Source organism: Biomphalaria glabrata, chromosome 6 (genome assembly GCF_947242115.1).
Source record: "Biomphalaria glabrata chromosome 6, xgBioGlab47.1, whole genome shotgun sequence".
Classification (NCBI taxonomy): Eukaryota; Metazoa; Mollusca; class Gastropoda; family Planorbidae; genus Biomphalaria; species Biomphalaria glabrata.
In genome coordinates, this window is record NC_074716.1 from 21335825 (window position 1) to 21355909 (window position 20085).

At 36.3% G+C, this 20085-nt stretch overlaps 1 protein-coding gene across 9 annotated transcripts in view; it reads left to right on the forward strand.

The window, feature by feature from the left end:
- The window catches only part of LOC106066333 (diacylglycerol kinase zeta-like), a 72029-nt gene that overhangs the window by 49779 nt on the left and 2165 nt on the right, over window positions 1-20085 (forward strand). For 7 of the 9 annotated variants that reach the window (XM_056031809.1, XM_056031814.1, XM_056031812.1 and 4 more), the window contains 9 exons: window positions 523-647; window positions 778-857; window positions 1761-1830; window positions 11271-11535; window positions 12448-12563; window positions 14788-14825; window positions 14937-15057; window positions 17808-17844; window positions 18540-18703. In XM_056031809.1, the coding sequence (XP_055887784.1) occupies window positions 523-647; window positions 778-857; window positions 1761-1830; window positions 11271-11535; window positions 12448-12563; window positions 14788-14825; window positions 14937-15057; window positions 17808-17844; window positions 18540-18703 (1016 nt within the window). Of the gene's footprint in view, window positions 1-522; window positions 648-777; window positions 858-1760; window positions 1831-11270; window positions 11536-12000; window positions 12385-12447; window positions 12564-14787; window positions 14826-14936; window positions 15058-17807; window positions 17845-18539; window positions 18704-20085 lie in introns of those variants that run through there. The other 2 variants (XM_056031817.1, XM_056031818.1) reach the window with 2 other exon arrangements.

Sequence of the window (20085 nt, forward strand, 5' to 3'; positions counted from 1 at the left end):
CATAGTGCCAACAAGAGACTATCTAACTATGTAACATAGTGCCAACAAGAGACTATCTAACTATGTAATATAGTGCCAACAAGAGACTATCTAACTATGTAACATAGTGCCAACAAGAGACTATCTAACTATGTAACATAGTGCCAACAAGAGACTATCTAACTATGTAACATAGTGCCAACAAGAGACTATCTAACTATGTAACATAGTGCCAACAAGAGACTATCTAACTATGTAACATAGTGCCAACAAGAGACTATCTAACAATGTAATATAGTGCCAACAAGAGACTTAGTTTATTTAACAATGTAACAGACAATCTAACAAACTTCGTGCTGATTGTTATTTGATAATGATTACTTCTTTCTTTGCTTATAAAATTGCTGCCAAAATGGAAGTAGTGGTAATAAAGTTGTAAAAAATGTTCTAAAACAAATTAGAATCATAAGATTAATTAATTTAGTTTGATGTTGTACAAACATTTTACTCACTTTGGGCAGATGTTTAAAAAAAAAATCATAGTCCTGATTTTGCTTTTTTCAGTCCCCCATCTTCTGTGCCTGAACGGTTACGTCTCCAAGTGAGTCGTATTGGTGTCACTGATTATGAAATGTTTCATTTTGAGAAAGATAAACTGCGACAAGCTTGTAAGTTAGTAGAAAGTCAGTAATGTCAAATAGTTTCATTGATTGCTTTGAAAATTGTATTGTGTGTTTTTGATATTATTAGATATCATCCTAGGGAATCCTAAATGACAATCTGTTTCTTTCATTACAGCTGTACCATTAGGGATTATTGTAGTTGACAATAACTCAGACCTTGAACAAGTGCGTGAAGAAATCAACAAAATGTTGGCAGTAAGTTGGTACAAGACTTCTACTTGAACTACTCAATACATTCAATGATTCAGCTCAGAAAATAGTAGATTAGCTTATGATTATAGCACCAAGCATTTATGAAAAATATTGATTTCTAGCTGACATTCACATACTTATGGCTTTGTCTAAACATTTTTTTTACAAAGCTTATATCAACTCACTCTGTCTGTCTAGTAAGAAATTTGCATAGATTATTTTTCCCGACACCAAATCGCTGATTAGGCTGAAATTTTTGCACAATCATTTCTTTTACCTGAAAACACAAGAATCTTTAAAAAAAAAAAAAAAAAAAGATTAACCAATTAATTAACTATTGGTAATTATTATTTATTTTTTTTGGTATCTCCATAAAGGGAAAGAAATTGTACTTGACTGAAGTGTTGGTATAAGCTGAACTAATTTTCTTTATAGGTCGACGCTTTAAAGTTAGTTTGAAACAACCAATAGATAACTATACAATCTTTTACTTTCATAAGCTCCTCACTAGCAGAGTGGTTAGTTAGGAAGGTCTTTGTGAGACCCAAGGACCTTATGATATGGCCATATAGTTTTAGTTTGCATTTTCTGACTGTAGTCAGCAGGTCATCATGGGACCAATTGCCATTGTGATCCTGTTTCAAAGTTCCTCATTTGTGATGCGGTCTTTAAAGGTGATACCTAGCATCCTTTTATATCATCTTGATTTTATGGCTAGGCTGCTAGGTCTGCAGTTAGGTCCAAGATTTGCAAGTATATTACCAGTCTGATTTTAAATGCTGAGGGCTAGGCATTTGTTGAAAGTCCTAGAATAAGATATGTACTGGTCTGTTAGATTAGTCTTGATATAATTTGTATGTCTTGTAAAAGTTAATGATGTATGCTTATGTTTTCTTCTCTCATCAGAATTTTCAGACTAATTCAAGTGATACAGTCAGTTTTGTGAAGTTATCATCTAATTGGTGCTTTCTTGACTGTGAGTAACAGCATGACTCTCTAGACCAGTGATTTCTCAAGAATTTAAAATGTTGATTATGTCGATTTTATAGTATATGATTAAAATATTTGTTTAAAGTGTGAACACTGGATAAAACAATCCTAAGTTCTAAGATTTGAACTGAGTTTAAAAAGACAAAATTTTATGTTGAGCTTCCTTCGCTGGAGACCATCATCTCATAGGACTTGTTTCTCTGAAGTTTTCAATATTGATGAGAACACTGAAGAAAAACAAATAAAAAGTTTATAGTGTGAAGATCAAGCTGGTTTCTGAAGAGGCAGAGCTTTATTCTGTGAAACATAATATCGAACAAAATCTGAAATGCCAGCAATGAGTAATGATCAATTTCATAGACTTTTGCATTTGATAGTGTCCATTGAGAATAACTTTAGAGAGAAAATGGCATTCCTGAAAAATGTGTCCATATCTTCCAACATCTTTACAGCCAGTCCAGTAGCTACATTTAAACATAAGAAGGAGAAAAAAAAAGAGTTCTTTAACATCAAGACATCTTCCACCTAGCCATCAACAATGAACTTTGGATATTCCATGGTGTAAACTGGTTGATGGATTACACTTCACCCAAAGCAAAACAAAACTTACACAAGTTGGATATAAAGAAACAGGTCAAACGAGGTCAGTCAGAACTTGAAGAGTTTTCTTGCAGTATTCTTACAAGCAATGGAGATGCCCATCATGATGTTGCATGCCAAATAGGAAAGGCAGGGGCCATTTATCCAAATGTTTGTAGCCTATTTGGGAAATGCAGTTATTGGTCTTAAGACAAAAATCCAACTATTAACACAATCCTCATCCCAGTGTTGACGTGTGCATGCAAGACTTTGAAGTCATTGGCAGACATCAAGAGAAGGTGTCTCAGCAGAAATGGATCTAGGGAGTCACAGTGAAATCCTACTTAATAAGGTTGTGTCTGAGCATAACATGAGGTTTGCAGGATATGTCCTCTAACAGTCTGAATCATGTGTCCCATGGAGGCCAATACAAATAAAATGCAAACAGGGATGTCCTAATATAACTTGGTACTGCACATTATGGAGGTCAGTGGACATCAGCTGGAGAAAGATTTCTATGGAGACAGCTTGCAGTGCAATGCACCAAATGGCGCTGGAGGATCTAAGTGTAAGTCTAAGTAAGTGAGCTGAGGTTTTATAAGAGATTTTGATGTGTGAATCTTTTTTTTAATTCCATTGGAGCATTATTGATATGATTATGGTATTATTTAAATAACAAGTTTGATGACCTTCAACCCCCAGATATGTCAATTCAAGACAATCACTCCAACCATTTAAGACTAACCATTAAACCTGAGAATAGAAATTCATTCTCTCTCTTTCTCATTTATTTTAATTAGGATGTTTTATCAGCGTCATGTTTAAAAGTTCCCTTTTCAAATTTGGCTGTCCATGGGGCAGGTTATATTTGTTTATATGGCCTACAGTCAACAAGGCTGTACCGTCCCGAGACATGACGTTAAACTGCGCTCCTCTTTCCTTAGCACTTTTGGAGCTCAAAAGTCTTCGACCTATGCTGGAGGGCGGTGGCTGGAGGGTCAGTCAGGGAGCTGCTGTATCGGACACATGTCCGATGGAGCAGCTGACTGAGTATAGCACCTGTGTAGCCCTGGCGGGCTCATTCTGGACTTCCAAACGGCCCATCCCCTTGTTGGACTTGGTGGCAGGTGGGGAGCACAGGTGCCGAACTAACAAGAATATATATGGACAAAAAAAACCCAAATAAACTACTTGCCCCAGACTTGTGTCTGGGCAAGGGACGCTGTATTGATGCAAAAAAGGAGGAGGCCACAAAAAGCTGTGCTACCTGGCCATCATTTCTGGTGGTTAAGTGCACAGAGGAGGGGAAAAGTCTGACAAAGATGAGCCCTTTTGTCATCTACAAGGGACTTAAGTCAGTAGTGGGAGAGCCCAAGAGTGTGTCTAAGCAACACAAGACTTTGGAACTTCTAGTAGAAGTTGATAGCAAGATACACTCTGATGGGCTTTTACAATGCAGGAGAGTCTGTGATCTCCAAGTGGAGGTCATGCCACACAAGAGTCTGAACACCAGCAGAGGTGTAATCAGCTCTAGGGACCTACTGGAATGTTCCGAGCAGGAAATAGTGGAGGGCATTGAAGGAGTCACCCATGCCCGGCGCATTAACAGGCGCAGGGATGGTGAAGAGGTCAAAACTGCCACTATTATCCTCACATTGGAACTAGGACACCGCCAGAGTATGTGAAGGCAGGATACCTACGAGTTCCAGTGAGGCCCTACATACCTAACCCCATGAGGTGCTTCAAGTGCCAGGGTTATGGACACGGCGAGGCAGTCTGCAAGAGGAACACTGTGTGTGCCAGATGTGCTGGAGAGGGTCATGAGGACAAGGGCTGCACAGCCCAGTTCAAATGCCCAAACTGTCACGCTGGCCACTCAGCCTACTCCAAGGACTGCCCTGTGTGGAAACAGGAGGTTGCCGTGCAGGAGTACAAGGCAAGAAATGGATGTACCTTCAGCCAGGCGAAATCGGCTGTATTGGCCCTACCCAAGGGCCAATTCGGCTTGACAAAGACCTACGCCAAGGCTGTTGCTAAGATAGGAAGATCCATAGCCACACAGACTGACACATTGACCCCACCACCCCCTCCTCCTCCTCCAACTCAGAAGAAAACACAGCCAAAGAACACACCTCCGAAGAAAAAGGAAAGCCCTGTTGTCATGCTAAAGAACAGGTTCTCTGTGCTCGCTGATGAGAGCATGGAGACTGAGCAGCATGTCAAAACCAACACTCCGGGAGAACCCAAAGACATCATGTCTGACACAGGTTCTCCTCAGAGAACCCAGCCAGACACCCCAACCTCTACCGAATTAGAGGTTGACCAACTCCCTAAGGGGAGAAATCAAAGCGGAGAGGATGCCCGAGGTGAGAGAGGAGGAAATAACCTCCGCTCTAACCAGAGGGATCTCCCCTCTCCAGAGAGAAAGACTTCCCCCAAAAGGGGGTTGTCCTCCTCTCCATCCAAACCCAAGAATAAAAATACCATGGTCACTGGAATAAAGGGAAACCCCTCCGGGGGCCTCCCAAGGCCAAATAGCTCCAAGTAGTTCATTTAGAATAAGCCATGGATTCCAGAATTGTACAGTGGAATTGTAGAGGCCTCAAGACCAATTACGAGGAAATGCAGCTACTGATGGACTCTGAGACTCCTGTAGCTGTCTGCTTACAGGAAACATTTCTGAAAGATAGCATCAGTTTCCGAAGCTACAGTGCTTACAGCAAGAATGTTAAGGATGCAGAGAGAGCATCAGGTGGAGTCTGTATCCTTGTGAAGGACAGCATCCCCCATGAGAGGGTAGAACTACAGACCACATTACAGGCCGTAGCAGCTAGGATAACCCTTCACAAGGTTATCACTTGCTGCAGCCTGTATCTACCACCAGGCGCTCCATTAAACCCAACAGACATGAAGGACCTATTGAAACAACTCCCCCGGCCTTATTTAATCCTTGGGGATTTCAATGCCCATAACAACATGTGGGGATCCAACAATACCGACACAAGAGGTCGTATGCTGGAGGATATCTTCCTCCAACATGATTTATGCATACTTAATGATGCATCACCGACCTACTTGCACCCAGGAACTGGATCACTCACATGCATTGACCTCACCGTATGCGTCCCCGGACTTCTGGACGACTTTAAATGGTCAGTTAGCAATGATCTACGGGGAAGTGATCACTTCCCAATCATCATTACTAACAATTTCCCTTCATTGGGACGACCTCAGCGGTGGAAACTGAATAAAGCCGATTGGGAACAATTCCGAAAAAGATGCTCCGAGGATATCACAGAAAATATCCTCGATGAACAGAACCCAGCTGATACCTTTGCCAGCAAGCTACTAAGCATAGCCAGGAAAGTTGTACCCCTAACCTCTGCAAATCCAAAAAGGCCTAGCAAACCATGGTTTGATACAGCTTGCAAAAGTGCTATTGGCGATAGGAAAAAACGACTGGCTGCATTTATAAAGAATCCTTCCCAGGAAAACCTAAAGCTATTCAGGATAGCTAGAGCAAAGGCTAGACAAACCATACGGTCAGCCAGCCTGGAGAAGTTTTGTCGGCAGTCTGGATGCCAAAACCTCTGCTAGAGCGGTTTGGAAGGCAGTAAGGCGAATCAAAGGGAAAGAATCAAATGCAATAGGGCATTTGAAAAACCAAGGACGAACTGTCACGTCACCCAGAGAAATAGCTGACTGCCTTGCATCCTCAATAGCAGAAAAATCATCCACTGCACATTACACGCCAGATTTCCAAAAAGTCAAAACCAGGGAGGAAAGACACCCCATTGATTTCAGGTCAGAGAACAATGAAGACTACAACAAACCGTTCTCGCTTGAGGAACTGAGGGAATCGCTGGACAAGTCACATGACACAGCGCCTGGAGAAGATGAAATCCATTACCAGTTCCTCAAGCACCTTCCCGAACCCTCATTGGCAGTCCTGCTAGGGGTCTATAACTGTGTGTGGCAAACAGGCGCTTTCCCAAACAGCTGGAGGAAAGCCACAGTTATACCGATACATAAACCGGGAAGAGACGGCTCTGACCCAGCTAACTATCAACCAATAGCACTAACAAGCTACATCTGCAAAACCATGGAAAGAATGATTAACATTAGGCTGGTCTGGTACCTGGAGAGGAATAAAGTGATCTCCAACTACCAGTGCGGATTCCGACAGGGGTGGACAACAACTGACCACCTGGTAAGGCTGGAAGCTTATATAAGAAATGCATTACTCAGAAGAGAACATCTAGTAGCTGTATTCTTCTATATTTAAAAGGCCTATGACACAACCTGGAAACATGGCATTCTACGTGACCTAGAGCTTATGGGGCTTAAGGGACACCTCCCCCATTTTGTGGGTGAATTCCTGAAAGATCGAAAATTTCAGGTTCGAGTGGGCAACTCCGCTTCTGACACTCATGACTAGGAAATGGGTGTACCCCAGGGCAGCATTCTGTCAGTCACCCTGTTCAACATTAAAATAAATAGCATCATAAATGCGCTGTCCCCTGGCATAGAGTGCTCTTTGTATGTTGATGACTTTGTCATTTTTACTTATGGGAAAAACATGAACACCTTAGAAAGAAAATTACAGTTATGTTTAAACAAAATTCAGGGTTGGGCAAACGATAATGGTTTCAAATTTTCAGACTCCAAAACAGTTAGTATGCATTTTTGTAATCTAAGGGGACTCCACCCAGACCCTGAACTATTTATACACAAAAAGAAGATCCCTGTCGTGAAAACTACAAAATTTTTAGGCCTCACCTTAGATTCCAAATTTAATTTTCTCCCCCACATTAAGGAACTTAGGAAGAAATGCCAAAAGTCATTAAACATACTTAGAGTACCCAGCCATACAGACTGGGGAGCTGACAGAGATACCTTGCTGCTGCTTTATCGGAGTCTAATTCGATCCAAGCTAGACTACGGATCCATAATATATGGAGCAGCAAGGAAGTCGTACCTAAAAATACTGGAACCAATACAAAATGCTGCCCTGCGTCTCTGTCTCAGCGCGTTTCGTACATCACCTATCCCAAGTCTCCATGTGGAGGCTGGAGAACTCCCCATGGATATAAGAATGAAAAAGCTTGCAATGCAATGCACCTACATCACTGTTACGTTTTCATATTGGATGAGACTCTTTAGACATGTAAACGACAAAATCACAGTTTATAAATACTTTAATCTTTATTAACACTGAAAACACTTTCTTGTTCATAGTCCTCCATTTCGGTTCTTCTTTCCTTTCAACACGCAATCGCACCATTTCACATTCACACTAAGATGCGCACGTAACACCCCCCCTGTTTAACAAGTTCGATGCACATCGAACGTCCAAAATACAAATCACTGAATATATTATCAGACTATTCCAAGTTAAAACAAATCGGTAACATATAAAACCATAATGTAATAACTACACAAAATCAAACACAATGTCATGTTAATACCAATACAATTCCAACATGGAATAACAATTATATTCATCACAATAATAACTGTTATTATGAGCAATTGAAACCACTTCTGTTAACATATATCTATAAGTAATCATATTTCTATTAATACAACTCCCCACTCATAATCGTATGCCTGTACAAAACACCATCATTCCAGTCGCAATCAAATAGTTAACAAACAAAGTCTATCTTGCTCCATGCATATTGTAACAACAATATTCAATTCATTACACATATATTTATTCATTGTAGAATAGAACAATAATTAATGTCCATCATTCCCACCTTTTCTAATCCTATCTATATAATTCTAACATTATTGACATGCCATCCTTTCCGCTTCCCTCCTTTGCAATGATGTCCCATTGTGATCCTACTACCTAATGATCTAGCTGTACTGTTTTCTAGGCTGCTAATATCCCTCTCTTTTCTCGTATACGCCTCTTCACTATTGTACCTTGAATCCTTAATTCTAATTAATTGTTGACACTGTCTTCTAATATGCCCCCTTCTCCCACAATTAAAGCATAAGATGTATGAACTTGTACGTCTATATGTGGGTTTAAATCGCTTTCCCTGTACCACTGATTGCCTTACTTTACTTTGATTTGGACCCATTCCTATTGCATTGCTTTCTACCTTATCTGTTAATTCTTTCTTCTCGTGCTCTCTGCTACTCATGTCATCTGATGTATGAGATCTTATGTCTTCTTCCACATCCCCATTTCTACCTCGCGTAGACTTTATCCCATAATATTTCTTCCAATTCTCAATCTCCCTTACTGAACATATTTTCACCCCATGGATATTCCCAATAATTAAATCTATCTCACCCTGATCTACAACACAAGCTTCCACTGTCCCCTTAACATACGGTGTGTCTATACTAACTTTAGCAATCGGTAATTGTACAATATTCCCATTAAACATAACACACTTCCTAGATTCGCCTGTATATTCATGGTCTTCCACTAAATTCTTATTCACTCCAATAATAGTGCTCCCAGTATCCCTGATGGTCTTGGCTGCCTTGTTCCCTACGAATGTATGAAAAATCTCCAATGTTCCAGTATCAGATGACAATGATAAGCCTTGCTCTATTCTACCTTTCTCCCAGTCCTTTCTTTCCTGTCTGTTTCCTTGATATCTTCCGTTGCGGCTATCATTTTGTCTTTCATATGTACCACTTCTATACTGTCTCTCCTGTGTCTCCCTTGTTCTGTGAGAGTTATTCTGTGTCTCACATGTTCTGTTAAAGGCAACTATTTCTTCTATATCACTGCCTCTAGATAATTTCTTCTCGGGATGTGCCACTTTATAAGCCCTTATCAGTCTTACTATGTCTTCTATGGATTTCGGTTTCCTCTCCAACAGAAATATTTTTAATTCCTCCTGACACTCGTACATCACTTTGTCCAGCATGAGAAATGTCTTAAGACTGTCAAAGGTTTTTTCTACCTCAGCGGTTTCTATCCAGTTATCGAAATGGCTGCTCATTTTGTCCAAGAAGGTCTGCGGGTCATCCTCTGGTTCTATCTCACAATTAACAAACTGTTGGCGATAGAAAGCTTCTGTTTTCCCGAAAGTTCGAAGTAGTTGTTCTTTCACAATACTGTAGTTACTCTGATTCATACATATTTTTGAAGGCACCTCCGCTGTAAATGATCTTGACAATAAGAATGTCCATTTGTCTTCAGGGTACTCCAGTTCTCTCATTTCTATTTCGAACTTCTTCAAAAAAATGTCTATGTCCATTTTGTCTTCGTTGAATATCAAACCTTTATATTTTGCCAGTTTATTCCCTGTAGATTCACTCTTTCTTTTATCATTCTCTTTTCCTTGGTCTGTTTTTAACTTTTTCTCTGCTGTCTCTTTTTCAAATGCTAATTTTTCTCTTTCAATGGCGACCAATTCATTTTTCTTTTCCCTTTCAATTGCTACTATCTCCTTATCCTTTTCTCTTTCTCTTTTGTCCTCCTTATCTAATCTCTCCTTTTCTTTGTCTCTTTCCATCGCTAATCTCTCCTTTTCTTTGTCTCTTTCCATCGCTAATCTCTCCTTTTCTTTTTCCCTTTCTCTTTTGTCCTCCTTATCTAATCTCTCCTTTTCTTTGTCTCTTTCCATCGCTAATCTCTCCTTTTCTTTGTCTCTTTCCATCGCTTATCTCTCCTTTACTTTGTCTCTTTCCATCGCTAATCTCTCCCTCTCCATCAACCTTTCTTGTACGTATTTTCTTAGTTCTGCCCCTTCCAGCTCCAACAACCTTCCCTCTTCCTTCAACGCTGTTATCTCAGCCTTGTCCGCCATAGTCGATTACTAATAATATCGAATCGAATGTTCTCCTGTCTCTAGATCTAGACTTTACTATCTCTACTGTCTGCTGACAGGAGATCCCCTGTGTATAGAGGGATACGTGGGTTTTACCTTTGCGTTGGGCGCCACTTGTTACGTTTTCATATTGGATGAGACTCTTTAGACATGTAAACGACAAAATCACAGTTTATAAATACTTTAATCTTTATTAACACTGAAAACACTTTCTTGTTCATAGTCCTCCATTTCGGTTCTTCTTTCCTTTCAACACGCAATCGCACCATTTCACATTCACACTAAGATGCGCACGTAACAATCACGCACTCTTTTGTACTGAAGAGAGAGGAGCCCCCACTTTGTGAGAACTGTGACTCTGGCCTCACCGTGGAACATATCCTCGTTGATTGCCCCAGATACCGGGATGTCAGGGAGAAATATTTTGGAGCCACTAATTTAAAAACACTATTTGATAATGTCGACCCTGGGAGGATACTGGGCTTTGTCCGGGAAGTGGGGCTGTCTACGAAGATCTGATTTATGAATTTGTGAACATGCACTATTTACATTAGATTTTTACCAAATATTTAAATTTTTACTGCCTTTACTATTTTAACTGTGAATAGACCTTGATTTTAATGATATGACTGTATGGAATCTGGCCCTTGTTGTTTAGAGAGAGAGTAGTCCTTAAGGGACTGCAGGCATGACATGGCCTAAATTGTGCCGATGTGCCTAAAATCAAAAATCAAATTAATCAACAAGGCTGTCATGTGGCCAGCAATAATGACCAATGGCTATTAATTTCCAAAACATTCGAGCTGGTAGGACTTGAAGTTCACCAAGGCTATGTTTGACTTAAATAAATTGTTAGGGAAAAATTTTTTGTAAATAATGTTTTTAATTGAAACTTATGGGCTTGGTTAATATAAACTGAGGAGAGAAAACAGAATTGAAATATTATTGCCTGAGTATTGTCATTTGTTTTTTTATTACGTCTGGTTGTGCAAATTCCTTTTTTTTTCAACTTCTTTAAAAAAATCATTAATAATGTACACAGCTACAACGACAGAACGATTTTTTCGCATTGACAAGTCCCAGGAGGCACTTCATTACATCACAGATATCTCTTCAGAAGATCTGTACATACTTGATCCCGAAGCCCCGCCTTCTTCTCCTTATTTACAAGCCAGTTTCCAGTTATGCATACCTAATACGAATGGTCATAAAGAAATGAATGGTTCAATCATTGGAAGAGAAGATGGAGCTCTGACTTTAAGTTTTCCATTTCCTGTTTCCCCACCAAAATCACCAAAGCTATTGAGGTTAGTCTTGCTGACATGTTGTTTTTTGTGTAGTCCACAACTATTTCTAATATTTTCTGTTATATAAAGTTCAATTTTTTTAAACTACCAAAATTAATCTCATAACAGTTTAAAAAAATGTTTTAGATCGTTTTTACATCAAGCTTTTTTAGGAGAAACTAAAAAATGTTTTTGTCTGTATTAATGTATTCTTCTCTATATTATTCTTTATGTATATCTCTTTATAATGTAGTTAGTTATTCAAAGGACAAATTTTACCTATCACCTCTACATATTGACCTACTTTTGTTGAATCTTGTACCTTATTATTACAATATTTTCTCGTCAATAATCTTATCTTATAAATTGTAGACATTCCTTCCAGAGAGAAGATAATTATGTCCTATGCATACAGTCAGCTTATCATTTTCCCCTCATCAGTGTGTCTGAACCATTCAGCTTATCTTTTCATTCTTTTATCATCAGTGTGTCTGAACCAGTCAGGTTATCTTTTCATTCTTTTATCATCAGTGTGTCTGAACCAGTCAGGTTATCTTTTCATTCTTATCATCAGTGTATCTGAACCTGTCAGGTTATCATTTCATTTTTTTATCATCAGTATGTCTGAACCAGTCAGCTTATTATTTCATTTTCTTATCATCAGTTTGACTGAACAAGTCAGCTTATCATTTCATTTTCTTATCATCAGTGTGTCTGAACCAGTCAGCTTATCATTTCATTTTTTATCATCAGTATGTCTGAACCAGTCAGCTTATCATTTCATTTTTTTATCATCAGTATGTCTGAACCAGTCAGCTTATCATTTTATTTTCTTATCATCAGTGTCTGAACCAGTCAGCTTATCATTTCATTTTTTTTTATCATCAGTATGTCTGAACCAGTCAGCTTATCATTTCATTTTCTTATCATCAGTGTGTCTGAACCAGTCAGTCCAAATGTTCTGAGCCAAGATAAAAGTTATAATTTTACCAGCTCCACAAATGTTACAACAGATAGAAAACCACCAAGTCTTTCTCATTTAGATAAACGTGAGTACTGGCCCTTTGTATGATAATGTTGAAGGGACTGAAAGCAATACAGTCCATAAATTTGATCTCATATAATTTCTCCTTAATTCAAAATTTCTTTTTTTCTCTTCTTTGTTCTTAGTAAACAGATTAATTTGAAGCCATTTAAGCCCAGTTCCTGATTTATTGTAATCAAACATTGTACATTTTCTGTATGTTGTTTTTGCCTATCTATTAAAATTTAGCAAGCAGTCACTGCAGAGTTATAGACCTGCCTACTCTTACGCAAAATGCATATTCGTTATGCAAAATTGATAGAAATTAGATTTAGTCTAGAAATGAAGAACGCGTGTGGTGGAGTGGCGGGTTGGTATCGGTTGGTACCGTTCAGTTAGATCTAGCTATTACACCAACGCGTCTCTTTATTTATTTTTTTAAGATCATTAGTAGAAATTAATTATTTTGGAGATCTAAAAAAGTCAAATGGAAAAAAAGAATCCCTGATTTCCGTATTCATTTTAATTTTTTAAAATATCGAAGCGCTATCGATTCAAAACACATTGTAGATCTAGAGTCTAGACTACAACCCTTTAGATCTACTAGAGTCTAGCTAGACATTACATTACGATTCTCTACATTCTAGATCTATATAGTATTATCTATATCTAGATCGATAATGTCTAGAGCTAGATCTATATAGACTATATCTAGATTCTTAGATCAAGGTAGGCCTTGATCGTAACACTCTAGAGTCCAGATTCTGGTTTGACTCCATTTCAAATCATGCAGATATAACTTTAGTTACATTGTAGAAGTCCTTTGAGTCACAAGACTTGTATTACTGTGACAGATTACTGATGGCATTGCCATATCACAATAAGTACAATTTCCTAGTCACATGATATGTAGCATCAGTGATGCAGATTACTGAAGGCATTGATATATTACAGTAAGTATGGAGGACATTGATATATTACAGTAAGTATGGAAGACATTGATATATTACAGTAAGTATGGAAGACATTGATATATTACAGTAAGTATGGAAGGCATTGATATATTACAGTAAGTATGGAAGGCATTGATATATTACAGTAAGTATGGAAGGCATTGATATATTACAGTAAGTATGGAAGGCATTGATATATTACAGTAAGTATGGAGGGCATTGATATATTACAGTAAGTATGGAGGACATTGATATATTACAGTAAGTATGGAGGGCATTGATATATTACAGTAAGTATGGAGGGCATTGATATATTACAGTAAGTATGGAAGGCATTGATATATTACAGTAAGTATGGAGGGCATTGATATATTACAGTAAGTATGGAGGACATTGATATATTACAGTAAGTATGGAGGACATTGATATATTACAGTAAGTATGGAGGGCATTGATATATTACAGTAAGTATGGAGGGCATTGATATATTACAGTAAGTATGGAAGGCATTGATATATTACAGTAAGTATGGAGGACATTGATATATTACAGTAAGTATGGAAGGCATTGATATATTACAGTAAGTATGGAGGGCATTGATATATTACAGTAAGTATTGACCCTTCAGTGACAAAATTTGCAGCATTGTTAAAGCTCGTTATAGACTTTCCTGATTACAATAAGTTCATTGCCTAAGACACACATACATACCCTTGTTACAATAAGTTCAGTGCCTAAGACACACATACATACCCTTGTTACAATAAGTTCAGTGCCTAAGACACACATACATACCCTTGTTACAATAAGTTCATTGCCTAAGACACACATATATACCCTTGTTACAATAAGTTCAGTGCCTAAGACACACATACATACTCTTGTTACAATAAGTTCAGTGCCTAAGACACACATACATACCCTTGTTACAATAAGTTCAGTGCCTAAGACACACATACATACCCTTGTTACAATAAGTTCATTGCCTAAGACACACATATATACCCTTGTTACAATAAGTTCAGTGCCTAAGACACACATACATACCCTTGTTACAATAAGCTCAGTTCCTTTGAAACACATCAGTCTTAAAGAGTTTAAATGCAATTAGTCTACAAGCTTATTATTAAAATGCTAAGTGAACACACTGAAGCTGAAGTACTTTGTATATGAATCAAGAAACATGATCTTGCTGATTGTTTATTAAATCATCAAGATGTATTTGTTAAATGAAGGTTTCATGGTTTTCTTTTGTCAATATTTTTGTTTTTGACAACTTGTTTGTTTCATCTACAGAGTTTATGGATGCTTCTAAAAGAGGGGATATTCACAAGGTGATTTATTGGCTCACTTATTTTAATAACATTTTAAAGAAGCCTTTTTTCTATCAATAATGGTTTCCAGTTGCAATAGACTTAATTAAGTAAAACTATTTTTAACTTCAGATAGCTGAACTCTATCACAAGGGAGCTAATTTATTAGCAACAGATCAGTATGGAATGACAGCCCTTCATCATGCTGCTAGATTTGGACATAAAGGAGTTGTTAAATTTCTAATTGATAATGGTATGATTTTCATTAACCAAAAGAGTACTACTAGTGTTTCTTAGGATTAAAATTATACATTATTGTTATGTGATAGTCTAAAATAACAGTTATAAGCCAATTTATCACTAGTTATGTCCCTTCATAAGAGTCCCTTGCTTGAGGCTCTTCATATAGTGCAATGTGGTAGTCCAATATAAATAGTTAGTTTAATAGAGCAATGTGGTAGTCCAATATAAATAGTTAGTTTAATAGAGCAATGTGATAGTCCAATATAAATAGTTAGTTTAATAGAGTTATGTGATAGTCCAATATAAATAGTTAGTTTAATAGAGTTATGTGGTAGTCCAATATAAATAGTTAGTTTAATAGAGCAATGTGATAGTCCAATATAAATAGTTAGTTTAATAGAGCAATGTGATAGTCCAATATAAATAGTTAGTTTAATAGAGCAATGTGGTAGTCCAATATAAATAGTTAGTTTAATAGAGTTATGTGGTAGTCCAATATAAATAGTTAGTTTAATAGAGCAATGTGGTAGTCCAATATAAATAGTTAGTTTAATAGAGCAATGTGATAGTCCAATATAAATAGTTAGTTTAATAGAGTTATGTGATAGTCCAATATAAATAGTTAGTTTAATAGAGCAATGTGATAGTCCAATATAAATAGTTAGTTTAATAGAGTTATGTGATAGTCCAATATAAATAGTTAGTTTAATAGAGCAATGTGATAGTCCAATATAAATAGTTAGTTTAATAGAGTTATGTGATAGTCCAATATAAATAGTTAGTTTAATAGAGCAATGTGATAGTCCAATATAAATAGTTAGTTTAATAGAGTTATGTGATAGTCCAATATAAATAGTTAGTTTAATAGAGCAATGTGATAGTCCAATATAAATAGTTAGTTTAATAGAGTTATGTGATAGTCCAATATAAATAGTTAGTTTAATAGAGCAATGTGATAGTCCAATATAAATAGTTAGTTTAATAGAGCAATGTGGTAGTCCAATATAAATAGTTAGTTTAATAGAGTTATGTGGTAGTCCAATATAAATAGTTAGTTTAATAGAGCAATGTGGTAGTCCAATATAAATAGTTAGTTTAATAGAGCAATGTGATAGTCCAATATAAATAGTTAGTTTAATAGAGTTATGTGATAGTCCAATATAAATAGTTAGTTTAATAGAGCAATGTGATAGTCCAATATAAATAGTTAGTTTAATAGAGTTATGTGATAGTCCAATATAAATAGTTAGTTTAATAGAGCAATGTGATAGTCCAATATAAATAGTTAGTTTAATAGAGTTATGTGATAGTCCAATATAAATAGTTAGTTTAATAGAGCAATGTGATAGTCCAATATAAATAGTTAGTTTAATAGAGTTATGTGATAGTCCAATATAAATAGTTAGTTTAATAGAGCAATGTGATAGTCCAATATAAATAGTTAGTTTAATAGAGTTATGTGATAGTCCAATATAAATAGTTAGTTTAATAGAGCAATGTGATAGTCCAATATAAATAGTTAGTTTAATAGAGTTATGTGATAGTCCAATATAAATAGTTAGTTTAATAGAGCAATGTGGTAGTCCAATATAAATAGTTAGTTTAATAGAGCAATGTGATAGTCCAATATAAATAGTTAGTTTAATAGAGCAATGTGATAGTCCAATATAAATAGTTAGTTTAATAGAGCAATGTGGTAGTCCAATATAAATAGTTAGTTTAATAGAGCAATGTGGTAGTCCAATATAAATAGTTAGTTTAATAGAGCAATGTGATAGTCCAATATAAATAGTTAGTTTAATAGAGCAATGTGATAGTCCAATATAAATAGTTAGTTTAATAGAGTTATGTGGTAGTCCAATATAAATAGTTAGTTTAATAGAGCAATGTGGTAGTCCAATATAAATAGTTAGTTTAATAGAGCAATGTGATAGTCCAATATAAATAGTTAGTTTAATAGAGCAATGTGGTAGTCCAATATAAATAGTTAGTTTAATAGAGCAATGTGGTAGTCCAATATAAATAGTTAGTTTAATAGAGCAATGTGGTAGTCCAATATAAATAGTTAGTTTAATAGAGTTATGTGGTAGTCCAATATAAATAGTTAGTTTAATAGAGCAATGTGGTAGTCCAATATAAATAGTTAGTTTAATAGAGTTATGTGGTAGTCCAATATAAATAGTTAGTTTAATAGAGTTATGTGATAGTCCAATATAAATAGTTAGTTTAATAGAGTTATGTGATAGTCCAATATAAATAGTTAGTTTAATAGAGTTATGTGATAGTCCAATATAAATAGTTAGTTTTAAGTCATTTTGTCACTAGTTATGTCCCTTCATAAGAGTCCTTAGCGTGTATTTCCTGGTGATGTAAAAATGGAGCTTTTTTTTTTCCTTGTGTTTGTAAAGTTAGAATTTCAATATTGAGTTTGGTGGCTCAGTTGAGAGATTTAGCTAACTGACATGAGTGGCCCTGGTGGAGACCTCATTTTTGTATGGGAAGAAAAAAAAAATATCTTCCATCTAAAACTTATGGCTAATTAGTTTGTTGCTCATTGTGCAGACCTTAAAACATCCTTATTTCTAGTTGACCATATAGTCAGATAGTATTCAGGAGGTACATTTAAAATATCTTGAGAAAATAGTTTTAAAGATCTACCTTGAAATAAATAACAAAAAAGACAAAGATGTCAATATTTAAAGAAAAATGTACAATTTATCATGAGGTCAATAAAAAATTAAATATTATTTTTCCTCACAGCTCCACCTGTTCTATTAGACATGGCAGAACATGAAAAGTAAGTGACAGCTCAACACCTACAAAGAATTTGATTTTACTTAAAGTGAGACTAATATCTTTAGAATAATTTTTGGAAGTATTTTTTCATTGGAAATATTTTTTAGTTCATGTAAGTGTAATAAAAAAAATCAAAACAATTGCTGTCCTTGTTTTCCGCATTCAACCTTTCACCCAGTTTGTGCCTGATAGCAATAAGATCAATTTCTAGGTGTACTTTTACTTTTCTTTAATCTTCGTGTCCAAATCTGAAGAAAAAGTACATAATAGACTTGCTGTTAGATTAAGAATTCTTCTTTATAGTAGGAATTCATCTTAAGGAGAATCTATGACTTCCTTCTTTGGTGAAGGGACTTTGGATCATCTTCTAGAAATGATAAGAATGCCTGGTTATAACTTAAATCAGATCTATAATTGTGTTGTATTTTTTTATTCTATGGATTCCACCTCTAAGTCATTAAATAGGAATATTTCCAGCATCAAAATAAAAATTGAAAATACGTTTATTTTCCCTCTGAATGTAAACTATTCAAAAGATTCCAAGTAAGTTAATTTCACAATTTAATGTTGCTTACTAAAAAAAGAAATCAATTTTAAAAGTATTCAATAAAAAAGAAATTGAACTATTGCCCTACTAAGAAACTTATGTAAAGTACTTTCAGAATGTACATTTGTTGTTCTATTTTCTTGGTATAGAGGTCAAACTGCTCTCCACAAGGCAGCCTGGTATCAAAGACGTACAATTTGTCACATGCTAGTGGCAGCTGGAGCATCTTTGACCCGGACTGATTTCCAGGGTAACTCTCCTAGACAGCAAGCACTGAAAGCTGAGGACAAAGAACTTGCAGCGTATTTAGAAAGTTTGTATTTCTTTTCTCATCATGCTTCTTTAGAGAAATGTGTAGGATAAATACATATGAATACCAGACATGCCTACCGTCCCGCATTATGCGGAACCGTCCCGCAAAATCACCTAAAAAGCTCCCATGTCCCGCCGTTCCACATTGACAGTCTTCTGTTCCGCGAAGTCCGTATTCCGACAAAAAAAAATTGCCGTCGACCATTATTATTTTCTTTTTTTTGTAAAATGCGAAATGAGAACAGCGCCAAAAATATATTTAGATCTACGTTTTCCGTTTCCTTCCGGCTTGGGCATGCGCAGTTCTATTTCCTACCTTTACGTATAAATAACGCTCATTAGCGCGCCTAGATCTAGTTAGTTCAATCTGAATCAGTGAATTTGATTGATCTTCTACGATTTTATTTGTGATTTTCTAGTCTAGATTAGATCTAAAATCTAATAATGTCTAAACGATCCATGCCCGATGGTGCTGCTTCTGCTCCACCTTCAAAAAAAAGGATTCAGAAGTTTCGTAAGGAATATAGTGACGAATTTCCCTTTATTTTGCCCGCAAGACATTGTGAGTATAGTGCTTTTTGTGAAATATGTTGCTCGCAATTCACGGTTAAATATGCTGGAAAATATGACATTACTCGTCATATTGCTAGTGCTACTCATACTTCTTTGGCTAAACAAGTCAAAGTTTCAAAGAGCATTGAAACCTTTTTTCCGACATCCAAAGCAAAAAAAAACACTGATGTCATAAAGGCAGAGGTAATGTTGGTAGATCTTGTGACCGAGTTGAATCTACCTTTGGCTACTTTAGACAAATTCACAAAGGCATTCAAACTTATGTTTAAAGATGATATTGCTAAGGATTTTCAATGTGGACGCTCCAAAGGTACAGCAATAGTTAAAGAAATAGCAGCCAAAACAACACTTTCCTTGGCTGAACGTATGAAAATGTATCCATTTACAATATCTACTGATGGAAGCAATGATTGTGGCAGCTGCAAATTATTCCCCATTGTTGTTCGAACAGTTGATCCAAACACCAAGCTAGTTAATTCTGATTTGCTGTCAATACCTGTTTGCGAGGGCTCTGCAACTGGTGAGAACATTTTTAATTTATTACATGCTGAAATTTCAGCACATAATATTCCATGGACAAATTGTCTATCATTTGGCGCAGATAATGCACCAGTGATGGTTGGCAAAGACAAAGGTGTACTTGGGTATATAGCAAAGCAACACTCCAATATTTTTATGTCAGGATGTGCGTGCCATCTTGTACACATAGCTGCTGAAAAGGCTGCCTCTTGTCTTCCTCTCAGTATAGACCAGCTGCTGATAGATGTCTATTACTACCTTGACAAAAGTAGCAAAAGACAAGGAGCTTTT